We start from the raw sequence: 16,045 nt of genomic DNA, 5'->3' as shown, positions 1-16,045 counted from the left end.
TCCTTTAGATTAAGACACTAGTGACATAAGAGGATTTCTGGTGCCCTGACCAGTGTAACTCAATTTGTTGAGTATCATATGCAAGATGAAAAGTCACCAGTTTGATTCCCATCAGGGTACAGGCCTGGCTTGCAGGTTCAGTCTCCTGTCAGGGAGTGTACAGGAGGCAACTAACTGCTATTCCCCTCCCACAAAATGTTTCTCCTTCTCTTTGCTCCATCCCATCCCCTCTCTCTAAAAACAAATCAATAGAATATTTTAGAAAAGGATATCCTCAACTAGAAGGCTTTGGTGACACTGGTAGTGTTCTATTTGTTGTTTTGGTCTTACTTATAAGGGCATTTATTTTAAATTTATGTAACTATATACTTATCATTTAAGTAATATCATGTACCTTACCTATCAAAAATGTTATGCAAAAAGCAAATCTATGTTTGCACCATTAGGTTCTAAGAAACTTCAAAAATTTATTGTGGTAAAGTGTTTAGTTCCAGTGTTGCCTTGTCTACAATAAAGCCCAGTAAATTCTTGGAAAATAATTGAGCAACTTTTAAGGTATATTTCTGTGATAATATGTCACTTTACTTATAAATTATTACTGTATTTTTAAGCAAATATTTCCTGTTCCAAATATGAACACCTTTTTTATTGATGTTCAACTACAGTTGTCTCCATTTTCCCCCTCTATTGCCACCTACATCACCCATCCCCTTCTCCCATTCTCCATCCTACCACCCTTTGACTTTGTCCATGTGTCCTTTATGTATGTTCATTGATGACCCCTCCTGTATTTCATTCCATCATTAACTCCTCCCTTCCCTCTGGTTACTGACAGTTTCCTCTTTATTTCAATGTCTCTGGTTATATTTTGCTTGCTTGTTTGTTTGGGTGATTAGGTTCCCCTATGGGTGAGATCTTATGGTATTTGTCTTTGAACTCCTAACTTATTTCACTTAGCATAATGTTCTCCAGATCCATCCATGCTGTTCTGAAGAGTCCTTCTTTCTTTCTGCTGTGTAGTATTCTATTGGGTAATTGTACCATAATATTTGATCCTCTCATTTACTGATAGGCACTTCGGTTGCTTCCAGCACTTGGCTATTGTAAATTGTGCTGCTATGAACATTGGGGTGCATTGATTCCTTTTAATTGGTGTTTCAGAATCCTAAGTGCATAACCCCAGCATGGAATTGCTGGATGAAAAGGCAGTTCCATTTTCAGTTTTTTGAGGAAATCCCTACTGTTTTCCAGAGTGGCTAAAGCAGTGTGCATTCCCACAGACAGAACAATGGGGTTTCATTTTCTTCATAAGATCACCAGCACTTGTTGTTTGTTGATTGGTTATGTTGGCTATTTTGATGGGTGTGGAGTGGTATCTCATTGTGATTTTAATTTGCAACTCTCTAAAGGCTAGCATCCTTTCATGTGTCTCTGGGCTCTCTGTATGGCCTCTTTGGAGAATTCGTTGCTCATATCCTTTGCCCATTTTTTAATTGGCTTGTTTTGCTTCCTGGAGTGGTGTACTGTCACTTCTTTATATCTTTTAGAGATCAAACCCTTGTCCAAGGTATCATTTGCAATTACATTTTCCCATGTAGTAGGTTCCCTTTTCATTTTGCTGTTTTCTTTAGCTGCGCAGAAGCTTCTTATTTGATGAGGTCCCATTTGTTTATTCTTTCCTTTATGTCCCTTGCTCTAGGGGAGATGTAGGTGAACATATTGCTGCTTGGAATATCTGATATCTTCCTACCTATGATCTCCTCTAGGACTTTCATGGTGTTGCCTCTTCTAATATTATTTCCAGGAACAAAGATATTAGTTAAGCTCATTGCCATTGGTGCCATTACCAAGCATAAACTCCCAGAAATGGAATTGCTTGCTCATAAAACAGTTTTATTTTAATTTTTTTAGTTAACTCCATTCTTTCTACATGGCTGCACCACTCTGCAAGCTCGAGACACCCCTCTTCCCCACACCAAAAAATACAAATGGTTCTAAGGAAATAGTACCAACAACTATATGCTAAGAAATTGATCAGTAGGAAATAGATAAATTCCTAGAAACATACAATCTTCTAACACTGATGAGAAAGAATCAGAGTGTCTGAATAGAAAGAAGACAACTAGGGAAATTGAAACAGTAACCAAAAAACTTCCCCCCCCCCAAAAAAAAAAGTCCTGGACCAGATGTCTTCACAGGTGAATATTATCAAACATTCAAAAAACGCTATTTTGAGCAACTTTTATGAATTTAATGAAAATCTCTAAAAGACTCTAGTTCACTTATTGCCTCTAGGTTTCCATAACTATATCATGTAATGAGTTTATTAGAAAGAAGTCAGGATATGTATCATAACATATATGATAATATATGGTGATTATTAAACAACATAAAACATCTCACTCTGGCAAAAAAGACAAAATTGACTTTATTTACAGTCAAATTTATATGCCCTTAAAGTTCATTTCTTAGAATTTAGTTTAAGAAGAACATAGCTATGATAAATTATGAATGTATAATTATGCTCATAACAAAATTTGATGGTATAAAGATTCTCTAAAAACTAACAAGATAGTAGCAAAAGAAGAATGAATGAATGAATGTAAAAAAGGCTGCACTGACATTATTCAGAATAACTATTCAGGCTACATATAAGCTATATTTATTCCGATGGAATTTTTGTTTGAATGTCAAAAATCCTATAAGAGACACCAAAATCTAGTTTTCCCTAAGCTCTATGGTATAGTCCACTTTTTCTGTATTTACAAATATATTTATTTTGTGAAAATGTTTAATGTGAGAGTGTATATGTGTGTCTTTGTGTGTAACTTGAGTGGTTGTTTTTGTCAATTATGAGATGGAAACAACATACATGTATAAGATGAGGTGAGCTGGAAGTAAAGAACACTCAGTGTAGTAATTGTACTTTGGTAAGTAAGTACAATATTAGGCAACAAGGTAGGGAGGCACAAAAGCAACATTTTAAAAAGGCCCTTGTACCTTTCTCAATTATCAAGCCTGTAGGGAATAACAGATGATAAAACATCTTATTATACTTGTCACTTGGTCCTGAGAGACCAGCACCCAGGTCCAGGCAAAGCAGGGTGATATAAGCCAGGTCACTGAGGGGGCAGTGCTCAACCCTCTGGCAGACAGAATGCAGGCAACAAAGAAATCTGTGATCTGGAACAGGTACAGGTTTTAACTGTGGTTTTCTCGTTCCTGTTTTAGATTTCTTTAGCTTTTTATCTGTATTTAACTTACAGCATGTTATAGAACTAATGAAGGATAAGAAATATTATACAAACTTTTACTTACTTTTATCAATTTCATTATTTTAAAGACATTCATAAATGGCAAGGGAGAATAAAGTGTATTATTTATAAAGGGGATTAGACATTTTTTGTTTTTACTCTCTTACTTGTACTTTTACATATTTTATAAGTATTTTTCATTTGAATTGAAGTTTTTTTGAAAAAATATATCTCTACAAGCACAGATATTTGGACAAGTTCAGACAAGGTGTTTTAGAAACCTGCATAAGGATGACCACATCATTTTTCAGATGTAATTCTTTGTCCTTTCTACGTTTCTCATTTTCTCATAATCCCACACAGTAAAAGAGGTCATGTATTATATTATATATGATATGCATGGTTTGTGTGAAATATAACAGCAGAACATAGAATTTAATTGGCCTTACCAATACCAAGTCTTTTTAACCAAAGGATTGCACACTTCAGGAATTCTCAAGAGGAAGGGAATCAAGAATGCACTTAGCCATTTTACAATTTCTAAGGAATTGAATGAGGCCCAATTCACACGGAGATCATTCTGAGGTTATGGGACTATGGACACATGATAACATTACCTTGTATCTTGCACATTTGATCTCTCGGTAGGTAGATTAAGTGGCTTCTAGCAGATTAGAGTAGAGGGTCTCACACACTAATCCACACTTGCCTCTGGGTCACCTGTGCTACCAGAATGCCTATTATGGGGTCCCAACACACCTCCACCAAGCAGTTCTGTCTGAGGGTGCATGGTAAGCCCTACACGTTCCAGTGTGTACACTCTAACCTAACATCCATGGTGACCCCTCCAACTTCTTCTTTAGTGAACCCTGCTGTCTGGGAGTCCTGGACCACAGACTATCTTTATCCCTTGTTGACTGAGGCTGGATAGGACCAGGGGATAATGGGGAAGTGGGGACACAACACATCAAGAAACAAGCCAGTGATCTGCATGCCTTACTGTATTGGGTAATGAGGGAAAATAAAAAAAATATATATTTGTTATCTGCATCTCTCACTTCACTATGCTTTTTATTACAGAATATAAAACACTTACACTACATCAAGAACAGAAACAACCTTGTCATTAGATATGGTTTATCTGAATCAACTCATTCTAAGAACAACTTTGGCCAACGCTGAGGACATCAATATCTTAATCTATAAGATAAAAAGTACCACATAGGTATGGAAATAAAATGAATTACTTTGTCTCAAAGTGTGCTACTTATTCTATATAAGCTGTATTATTATCATTTTATCAATTTATATTAAATTAGAAATATTGCAGAGAGTCAGTTTACCTAAGGAGAATGTGCATTGTTGAGCTCTTTTTCTAACTGCTGACAAATAGAAAGAACTAGCAGTGTAACTGCTAAGACACTCAGATGATTTGCCCTTCACTTGCATTTCCTTCCTCCACAACCAGGGATTTCCAGACCTGAGTGATGGCCATTGAGAACTGCACCGTGTTTACAGACTTCATACTCCTAGGACTCTCTGGCAGGCAGGATGTGCAGCAGGGACTCTTTGTGCTCTTCCTGCTGGTTTATGGCATCACTGTGATCGCCAACCTAGGGATGATCCTGCTCATCAGCTTGGACCCCCGGCTCCACACACCCATGTATTATTTCCTGAGCAATCTCTCATTCAGTGATGTCTGCTACTCCTCCTCTGTCTCCCCCAAGATGCTGGCTGATTTCTTATCTCAGCAAAAGAAGATTGCATATAACTTTTGTGTGGTGCAGATGTTCTCTTTTGGTATTTTTGCAGCTGTGGACTGTCTCATGCTGTCTGTCATGGCATATGACCGTTATGTAGCCATTTGTAATCCACTTTTGTATACTGTTATCATGTCCAGGAGAGTGTGCATCCAGCTGGTAGCCACTGTCTATACTGTAGGTTTTATAGATATCACCATCTTTACCTACTGCACAACTCGATTGTCATTTTGCAATTCCAATATCATCAATCACTTTTTCTGTGACTTCCCTCCTTTACTAGCCCTCTCCACCTCAGACACAACCACCAGTGAAATAGTAATGATCATTGCCTGTAGTTGTATTGTGGGGTCCAGTCTCATCACTGTCTTCCTCTCCTACACCTACATCATGATTACCGTCCTTCACATGAAGTCAGCTGCAGGCAGACACAACGCCTTCTCTACCTGTACCTCCCACATAACTGCTGTGGCCATATTTTATGGGACAGTCTTTTTCATGTATTTCCGACCTGGTTCTAGTTATACCATGGACACTGACAAAGTGGCCTCTGTTTTCTACACAGTTGTCATCCCCATGTTAAACCCACTAATCTATAGCTTGAGGAATAAGGATGTGAAAGATGCCCTGAAAAAAGCAGTTGGCACTAAATTATGTACTGGGTGAAAGTGTGTTCAGTCACAAAGTTTTTATTTGTAGGTCTTCAGAGCTAATGGTTATGGACATTGGCACAGTTTTCTATAGTCTCACAAGTACAGTTCTGGGTATTTCTTTACCCACGTTTGTGCCTAAACTGAATGTGAAGAATTAGTCATCATGAATCTATGTCTTTGAACCAAAGGAAAGAAGAAATAGGTTTACTCTACTGTTTTGCAAAGAGGATCCTGGTGTACTACTCTCCTCTCTTCATGAGTGTATATACCCCAGAGTGATATGGGCATAGTACCATCTTCCTCCATGTTTAAAGTTCCAGTTTTTTAAGCAATGGTTTTAATAAACTAGCTGAGCCAGAAGGGAGTTTTAATAGTTTAAGTTAGCTTTCATTTTCTTCTTCTGTACTTGTATCATCCTATAAATTTCTCATTATAAGACTTAGAAGTAATAAGTATTAAATGAATGAATAAGAATAAGTTGAAATTCTTCCTCCTTAGCTCAGAGTCCCATAAATGCAAGGCTCTTGTCTGTCTTGTTCACTGGTATTTCTACTTTGTCATTTACAATGCTCATTTTCAGGATGCTACTCAAAAACATTGATTGAATGAATGAAGGTGTTTCCCCTGCAACACACATGTAAAAAGCAACCTTTGTCAATGCCTATTTCTTTGTCAAAGAAAATAGCTTTGTTTTGTTTTATTCTAACATGTTCACTTTACACAGAATTCATCTGAGCTTCTTCTTTGCCCAAGGCTGAGTACTAGGGACACACACCATGTCATGTAGACAACTTCTCAGATCCTCTATTTCTGATCATTCTACCCCAGGGTCAGCAGGATCAGCAGCTCTAGATTTATATGGCACATCATAGCCTTCACATCAGACTCTGGATTTGCCTTCTCGCCCTCAGTCTGGGGAACAGATCCATGCTCTTGACAACTCTACATAAACTGTATGAATGATGCTTGGGGATCGAGGACCTTGACCTTCTCCAATAGCCACTATCCCCTTAATGTAGAAAGTGTGCTTAATGTATGTTACTTTATCTCCCTTTACAACATGTTTGTAGCATTATACTAAATAACTCTTTTGAAAACATGAATTTTCCAATTGATATACTTTAAGTTGAAAAGTTATTAACAAAAAATTATGTTTGATGGAGAAAAAAAAACAACCAAGAAGTGTTTACATTACTATTCCAGTTGTCATGCCTTAAATTGGTTCTCTGTCAACCTGTGAAATAAACTGAAACCTTAGTCTAAACACAATTGAATTTTGCTCATTGCTTAGTGGTTCGATGTTAATAGTGCTAAAATCTATTTTAATAACTTAAGGTGATTGTACTTTGTATTTACATTATTACTGAATAACTATTAACACTGTTATAAAAAAACATTACATTATCTCAGGTTCTCAGAATATTCATTTAATTTTAAGGTTGTCACTTTATAAAAATCCTGGAGGCTATCTCTTCTTCTTCGTGGAGGACAGAATAATAGGCTGCTCAAGGCTTTTCATTTTGGTCCTTTTCTCTTATATACACACACACTTTTCCCTTTAACATATAAAATGTGCTTAAAGTATGTTGTTCAAACGTCGTAAGAATGAAACAACACACTTCTCACCTCTTGTTAAATGTCCCATTCTTAAGTCACAGACATCTATCTCCTTCCAGCATTGTACTCATATCATTCTGGCATTATATCACCATCTCCTATATGACATTGTGAGTGTCCTTAGCTCAAGGGCTGAGCAGTCCAAGCCTATTATCCAAAGCACCTGCATGGTGTCAGGGACACAAAATGACAAAACAGAGGAATATATGCTAAAATGAAGTACTGGTAACATTTTACCTCTTTAGAGTTCACTAAAACAACAAATCTCAGGGTATGAGGCTTGGCAATACATATTTCATCATTCTCCAGAAAGTACATAACTGAATGTGGATACTAAAGTGATGAATCTATGAAAACCGACATTTGACGTACACTCTAAGTAAAGAGAATTCATCTCTAATGATTCCTCAGATTTGTCTGTTTCATCTGTCTCTGCTCAAGTTTGTTGGGAACTGCCCTGCCTGCTATCAGAAGCTGTAGCCCCTGCCTAGGCTAAGGCTAAGGGTATGCCATTGGAACCGTAAGCCAGCAAGGAGACAAACGCTTGTCTTCCTGGCAGGAGCACTGCTTTTGCTGCTTCATTCATAACTGAACTCCAAAGCTTGGTCGGTTAGCCAAAGACAGGTAAGATTCCCCAAGGGGGAGACAACCTCAGATAGGCATGATCACGTGGGAGGCCCCCAAAAGGACTTTGGGGGCTACAGCAAAAGGGGGTGATGGACCCTTGCTCCTTGGCTTTGATATAGCCTGAGTCCTCAGCGTCTGGGAGAAAATCTCCTTATCTCTTGGTTGCCTTAGTTCCCTTGCTCCACCTAAGCCTGAAACAATGACAGGGTGGTGCAACTCTGTGCTGAAAAGGGCAGGTTCCCCAGGTGATCAGGCCTAAGAAAGAATATGTAAAATCCTGTGAAACCTGCTTTGTTTAGAATGTTCTCAGTTGAATGAAAGGTTCCAAGGAGGAAGTTAGTTTGTTCCTTATAAGTCTTAGAGCTCTTTGGCCCTGACTCACAATAGACTTGCAGAGTTCCTTGTTATCTATTGTTCCTTACTTCCTTGTAATGAGTAATGTACTTTACCTGAATTATTATGCAAAACGAGCCCAATAAAAGCAGGTTTGGATGGTAATTTGGTGCGGTCCCCACTAGAGGGGTGGCCATCCTGTCCCTACTTCTCCACAGAAACTTGTCTGTCTCTGTGCATGTTTTTTCTTGCATGTTTTTTGATGAGCCATCTGTAGCGTTCCATGATCACCGCTGGCTGGTGACCCACGCATGACAAGTTTCCACTGGAAATATATTATGAGCAACAGTATAGTAGAATACATTGTATTTTTAAAGCATTATCCAAGAACATATACTTTATAAAAGATCATACAGGGTGGTGGAAGTGGATGACAGTATAAGGGTGATAAATGGTAATGAAAAAATGCAATGAAAATGAACTATTAAAAATATCCTCATGCAAGTGAACTACATTAGCAGATTCAGCTTTTAATGGCTATTAATTTCTATACTCTGTTGAATATCCACCAGCCCAACTGTTACAGGACACACAACAAGGGGGGCGGGGGCCTGGGACAATATACTATTATTGAAAGAAGGCCCCGGGTCCGTTATGTCCGCCGCCCAAGGAAAGACGTCTCTCAATGCCAGAGATTCGTGAAAAGGAAAGGAAATGTTTATTTAATGCTATACAAACTTCAAGTAGTGACTTAATGTCTTTATCAAAAATTCTGAAGTCCCTAAAAACACCCACAAACACACAGTCCTTCCTTCCTTCCCCCTTTGCCCAGTCCAGAGTACCGTATCTCAGGAAAGGAAATAGAAGTCCATGGCTCAGGCAGTCCTCTGGTTCTTCCCAGTTAGTCCTCCATCTAGACTGGGAGACCTCCCTGGGTTCCCGGCACCCTCGGCTGAGTCACCGGGATCTCTGCTAAAACCAGGTGGTGGTTCCCCTTCTAAAGCTGTGGGGGTCCCCACTCTGTCCAGGCCGAGTGGTTCTCCCTCTCTCAGGGCTGTGGGAAGGGAGAGTCCCCACTCTGTCCAGGCTGCGTGGTTCTCCCTCTCAGGGATGCAGGAGTCTTCACTCTGCTTAAGCTGTGTGGCTCTCTCTCCAATGGCCATGATCCTCTCTGCACTTCCACAGCCACATGGTTCTCTCCTCTCCTCAGGGCTGCGCATGGTTCTCTCTCCTAAAGCAGCATGGTTCTCTCCTCTCAATGGCGGCAGCCTCTGGGTTTTAAATCCCCGTGCCCACCTTCCTCTGCAGCGCCATTTCTGATTCCTCCCACACTCAGCTTCACATGCCAGAACTCATATCCTTCCAGCTTTACTGGAATGCCATCATGAGCCTGGGCAGGTGTGGCCCCATGTCATGGAGCCAATCATCTCCAAGCTCCCACGCAGGTGCTGTAACTCGGGGGGACCTGCCCCCCCAGTTACGTCTTGGTGGGGAAGTTACTTCCATTCCCCTTGCTCAGGGCTTGGCCACAGCTATTTCACATATCTAAGCGACCAGCCAAAGGCTATAGATATGTTAAATGACCACACCAGAGCTTAGGTGTAAAGCTGTTGCTATGCAAAACAGCTCTCAATGGCCCTGCTCCATTTGTCCCTTCCCCCAACCGACACCCTGGCCAGAGGTGGGGGGGTGGGGGGGGTGGGGGGGGTGATGGAGACATCTTAAAATCTCCTGGACACCTTAAGTTCTAGACCCCATTTCAAATGCCCATTTGGGGTCCCCCGTCTTGGCTACACCCTGTAACACAATAAGAGAAAAATATTTAAAACACACATTTACTGAATCATTATTCATACAAACTATATGCTAAGGATTGTGAGAATGTATAAATTCATATTTATACCCATATAGACAACATAGATAGAGTGATAGATTTCAAGTACATACATACATATATTTGTAAAATACAAAAATTGTGTCCCAGGGTAATTCAATGTTATACAAATAAAGGAGAGAAATTATACTACCCCACAAAATGTCACTTTGGCACAATGATTACTTTGAAATACAGTTACTCAAGAAAGCCACTGTCTTGTCATACATTGGAGGCAACATAAATCCCTTGGTTCACATATCCTTTGCATTTATTCTGAAGCACTGTGATAAAAAATGTTGTGAATCATTTAATCTGTGATCCGTTCCCCTGGATAAGCTAACCTGCATAGACACATCATTTAATGAGTGGCATGTCTCCACATAGAGCAACTAATGGACATGGTTTCATCACATCATCATCTCCTACTTGTTCACCCTTTTCTCATCTTAAATCTGTTTTATTATTGGGAGGAGGAAAACTTTCTCTCTACGGGCCTCTCACCTGACTTCTGTGTCCACCCATTAGCAGAGTCTTCTCCCAGTATTGGTAAATTTATCTCCCTTCTACACCATGGTCATCCTTGTGCTGAACCTGTTGATTGATGGTTTGACAAACAAATACATAAATGACAACACTAAAAAAGCCACAGGGCTGAAGGTAGATTCCTGGTGAGATACAACTTTCCAAGATGTGTCTAATTCCCTAACCACAAGCTCTAACTGGAAACCAGCAACAGCCTTACCAGCACACACACAACTTCTCTCATAAGAATTTCACCAAACACACATTTTTTCACTTAATCCAATGTACTTTATAGCCCCAAAATATAAGAAAACATTTAAAATTCTTAAATTGCTGCTTGAAGTTAATTTGGCAATGGACTGTAGCTGGTTGTCTTAAAGGATATAGTAAATACCTCAGAAAAGTGTGTGTGTGTGCATGTGTGTGTGATTATGTGTAGATTATCCATTGACAAGGGTAGATCACTGGATAATGGAAGAAGCCAGATTCCCTAGATTCATATGCCAGCTCTGTGTCCAGATACTGAGTGGCACTTTGAATGAGTTACTTAATTTTTCCATGCCTCAGTTAAGTATCTGTGAAATGGAGAGAATATAGTACCTGTCATTGATTTTTACATGATTAACTAACTGAAAACTGAGAACATTGCCTAAGCCATTTGAAGCACTTCATCCATGTTAATCATATATATAGTCTTTGACCCAAATAACAATCTTAGAATTACACTCAAGAGAAACCAATGATTATGTTCACTCCAACACATGTACAAAATATTCAACATTGAATTATTTATAACAGTATAAAAGTGAAAACGACTCAGTTTATCTCATCACATTAAATCAGGAGTTGACAAACTTTCCCTTGAAGTAATGAGCAGTGCATTTCTTTTAAGATTTGCAGGCTATAAAATTTTTGCACAACCACTGAGATTTGCTTTTGTTTCAAAAAAGGAAACATCAATAACATATAAAGAAATGGTGCATCCCAACTTCAATAAAACTTTATGGGCTCTAGTTTGCTGACCCATAATCTAGCTTTGTCAAATTACTGCAGGATGAGTTTGGACATTGGAAAACTACACAGCAATAAAGATGAATGAACTGCTTCCACATACAACAGCATAGAGAAATTTTACAAACATAGTGTTGAGTGAAACAAGCAAGACAAAGATGTGTAAAATATTTTATGATTTGATTACTATATACCTCAAAAACATACAAGCTGATCCAGCATACTGGATATCAAGTCCTGATGGGTGTGGGGAGAATTTCTGAGATGCTAGTGATGTCCTTTTTCTTTTGGCCTCATTCTGGGTGCACACACCAATATGTTTTTTCCTTGGCCACCTCTCTTTCAGGGACTTCCACTACACAACAGCAACTGGACACAGAATGCTGAAGGTTTCTTTGCCAATAAGTCAATTCCCTTCTGTGGCTGTTCTCTGCAATTCTTCATCTTCTTCACCTTTGCAGAGTCTGAGTGTCTAAAGCTGGCAGTAATGGCCCATGATGGACACAAGACTTGTAGCAACCCTTCCTCTCTACATTCACCATGTCCAGTGAAGTGTGTACGCTGCTTGTGGCTGGGGAGCACATGATGGGAATTATAGATACTTCAATAAATACAATGTTAATGTGCTGCTTATGTTCCTGTGGGTCAAATGAGATTAACCATTTCTTCTGAAATGGCCCACCTCCCCTTTTGCTATATTGATGACATTCGAAGGTGAATGACTTGGTGGTTTTCAGTTTTGGGCTTCATTAACTGATTACTGTATCAGAATATATTGTGCCAATTATTATATATCTTAGCACTAATGAAGACCAACTGTGCTGACTGGAGGTTCAAACCTTATTCCACCTGCACCTCCTACTTAACTGTGGTGGTAATTTCCCAGGGAACTGAATCTTCATGTATTTCAGGCCAAGTTGTTCCCACTTTATAGATCAAAACAAAATAAGCTCATTGTTTTACACCCTGTGATGCTGATGGTAAACCCTGGGACTTGTAGCCTAGAAGCCGAACATGTGAAAGAGGACCGGGAACCACTTAGAAACAAAAAATGGCTCCATTGAAAAATTATGTTTTGGGATATGTACCCAATGGTACGTATACTATGTTGCAAAAAGTTGAACTGTTTTTGATTTATTTGGTATCAACCAGTAACTATTTATACGATGTTTCAGCCACAGCAAAATATGTCATCTTCTAAATAATCCATGCTCTCTTTTATGTCTTGAATGTATATGTGGAACCCTCTGTTTGGACAAATGCTGCTGAATTCTAGTTACCAAACTTTTATTGCATTGATCTTTAATTGTACATTCATTTAATTTTCTAAAACTTACTGAGATTTCCAAAGTGTCTGCTGCATTTCTGTGTGATTTTATTCCACAGAAACTCCTGCACATTTTGTACTGAGGCAGCTTATCATCTACTTGAACTGACAAATTTTGATAAGTGATCATTTGAATTATTTATAATAAACTATAACTATTCCATAATGAAAAAAGACTAGGCCCTATATCTCCAAAGCATATTGATCAAATAGAAGGAAGAATAAATGTGCTTCCTCACATGAACACAATCACCTGCAAACAAAAAGATAAGTGGCAATTAACTGAGAGCTTTGAGTAGTTAGAGAAGCATTCTAGACTGATGGATCAGCTAGTAGAGAGGCCTTGAGTTGGACAAAACCATGTCATTTCTCTGGGATTTAAGAGCTTAGCCACCAGTGTAGCTAAGTTATGAAAAGCAAAGGGGACTGGCCTCATGAGGCAATCCCTGTGCTGCAATTCACAATTCATTGGATTCCTCCAGGGGCTGTCCTTCCCTCCAGCCCTCTCTAAACTGGTCCATACACCATCATGTGTCTTAACACATTGTGGAATCTATGACTCTGTTTCCTAATCATTGTCATCAGGGTGGAGTTTCAAGCACTCTGAGATTCAGGACTGTGCTTCTATTTCTTTACCTAAACACTAGCATGGCACCTGAAAGAAAGATATTAAACATGTTCAGTGTTATTGAATGTTTGCACAGGTAAGGCATAAAAAAATTCACTGACAGCCTAGAATATGCCTTCAATTCATTTTTTCTATTTTGTATGCACAAACAAAAAGTGGTTGTGGATGCCAAAATAAGAAAATGTTAAAGACATACAGATAAACTCTTTGAAAAATAAATATACCAAACAATATTTATCAAGATATCTGTCAACTTCACATGCCTCTGTTCTGCTTTGTTGATGATCAAGTCACTGGAAGTGGCTTGTTTAGCAAACAGGGACAAGTAGATAAATTTGAAGGATCACACAAGAAGCAAGGACAAAGCCCTGGCTGGCATAGCTCAGTGGATTGAGCGCGGGCTGGGAACTAAAGTGTCCCAGGTTCGATTCCCAGCCAGAGTACATTCCTGGGTTGCAGGCCATAACCCCCAGCAACCGCACATTGATGTTTCTCTCTCTCTCTCTCTCTCTCTCTCTCTCTCTCTCTCTCTCTCTCCCTCCCACCCTTCCCTCTCTAAAAATAAATAAACAAAATCTTTTAAAAAAAAGAAGAAGCAAGGACAAACTTAACTATTTACACAAACCAGAAGTCATTCAATTTCTAGATGCTTTTACAAAATGCCTTTGAGTGAAAATGCTAATGCACTAAAGAGTTGGAAAATTATAGTTTAAGGAAAATAGTTATAAATCTAGTAAGTAACATGTTACGGAAAAGTCACTCAGACGCAGGGAAGATGATGTAGCACAAACTTTATTACCTGGTGGGCTCAGAGGGGATTTCCAAATTCTGAGCCGAAAAAGCTGCTTCAGGAGTCCTTTTTATATACCAGTTACACAGGCAGAAAGGGAGGGGGTACCAGCTGCTGAAAGCAAACATTCAGAAGCAGGAACAAGGTCAGTGGCCTTGAGATAACCAGCCGTTGCCTTGGTAATGACTGGTCAGCTTCTACAGTCCTGTGTGAAATTTTACAAGTGTTACAGGTACAGAGGAACTTTTGAAGTTTTTCTTTTCCTGCCACAGCACATATGTTAAAGCTATAGTTTCAGAAACTACAGATAGATAAGGCCCATTCTGGTTCCTGGGAGGGACAGCCAACCTCCTGGGGCACTGCTAAAGACCATTGCCTGGGGACAAGTGGAGGCATCAGGCCCAGGTGTTCCAGGGAGGGACAGACAACCAACCTGAGAACAGCTAACTTCCCCATAAGAATGTGAAAGTTTCCTTCACCTAATTCTCCCTGAATTTCAAAATCCCTCACTGCACCTTTTTTATTCCCTGTTGAAAATATGTTGGCTTATGAAGAAAATGTGAGACAGTTCTCTTAGGGTAAGAACCTGTCTTCCTCTCAGATCCCCGGCCATCTGAATAAACTGCCCATAAAGATTCAATCCCTGTTTCTGCTTACTAGGTTTAGCGCATGACAGGCAGCATGAACATGGTGTCTTTTCCAGTTTCAAAAACATTTCAGATTGGTAGGGAAACCCAAGGAGGGCAATCAGACTGCTCTGTTGTATAAGAAGGTATTGTTTGACATTCTGAAACACGGTATGGTAGAAAAACAATAGCAGATACTTCTTGTGGCAATAATATGTCTATTTTAACCCATGGCCTTGGAAATTTTACCACTGGACTGGGGGTCCTGTCTTGAACAGCAACATGGCAGGAGTGACACTGGACTAGACTAAAGCCCAAGCAGAGATGGGTGTCAATCCTACAAGCACAAAGATAATAGCATTGAGCTAGAACACTATTCCTCTATAAGACAACTGAAACGTATTTAAATTCCCATTGCATATGCTTCTAGCTACTATAAGCAGAGATGAGTCTAATGTGTGAGCTAAAGAGAACTAAAAAACAGGGAGAAAGTAGAAGATTTTAGCAATTCTAATGGTCTGATTCTTGTTCTGGATACTGGTTGCTAGGATACTTTTTAAAACACGTTGTATACTTACCACTTAAGCATTTTCTGTGTGTACATGCTGTGCCATGACTCACCTAAAGAGCAGCTGCCATGAGAAAAATTCTCATATTAACATAAAGTGTCTCTTTGAATGTGGAATGTAGATAGTTCCCACTCACTGACAGGCGTCAGAATTGACTTTCAGCTTTGGAAAACTATATGGCAGTTTTCTGTTGCAGCTGCCCTTAAAATCCCGCCAGTAGTTTTGTACCCAATAGGAATGTACCTGGAAAAGACACTGGCTACCTGTCAATACCAAGTCCTATAAGCAATGACAGTGATTGAATCTTTATGGGTGCTTTATTCATATGGCCAGCAACCTGAGAAGATGGTTGGTTCATACCCTAACAAACCTTCTTTTCTTCTCTTCTTGGCCAGAATTTTTATAAGGTGGGGGTGAGTGGATAAACAAGGAGAGGTGAGGGCTTTAAAGTT

At 39.3% G+C, this 16,045-nt stretch overlaps 1 protein-coding gene across 1 annotated transcript; it reads left to right on the top strand.

Annotated features, from left to right (window-relative positions):
* The first annotated feature begins 4,528 nt into the window (after window positions 1–4,528).
* Window positions 4,529–5,680, top strand: LOC114499053 (olfactory receptor 1052-like). The gene has a single exon (XM_028515010.2). It carries the CDS (start codon window positions 4,742–4,744, stop codon window positions 5,678–5,680), a length of 939 nt encoding a protein of 312 aa, XP_028370811.1. The 5' UTR covers window positions 4,529–4,741.
* The last annotated feature ends 10,365 nt before the right edge of the window (window positions 5,681–16,045 follow it).

The sequence above is a fragment of the Phyllostomus discolor genome, chromosome 6, assembly GCF_004126475.2.
Source record: "Phyllostomus discolor isolate MPI-MPIP mPhyDis1 chromosome 6, mPhyDis1.pri.v3, whole genome shotgun sequence".
Classification (NCBI taxonomy): Eukaryota; Metazoa; Chordata; class Mammalia; order Chiroptera; family Phyllostomidae; genus Phyllostomus; species Phyllostomus discolor.
This window is presented reverse-complemented; position numbering and strand designations above follow the sequence as displayed.

Coding starts and splice junctions, on each gene's coding strand:
- LOC114499053 (XM_028515010.2), top strand. CDS start 4,742: ATGGCCATTGAGAACTGCACCGTGTTTACAGACTTCATACTCCTAGGA.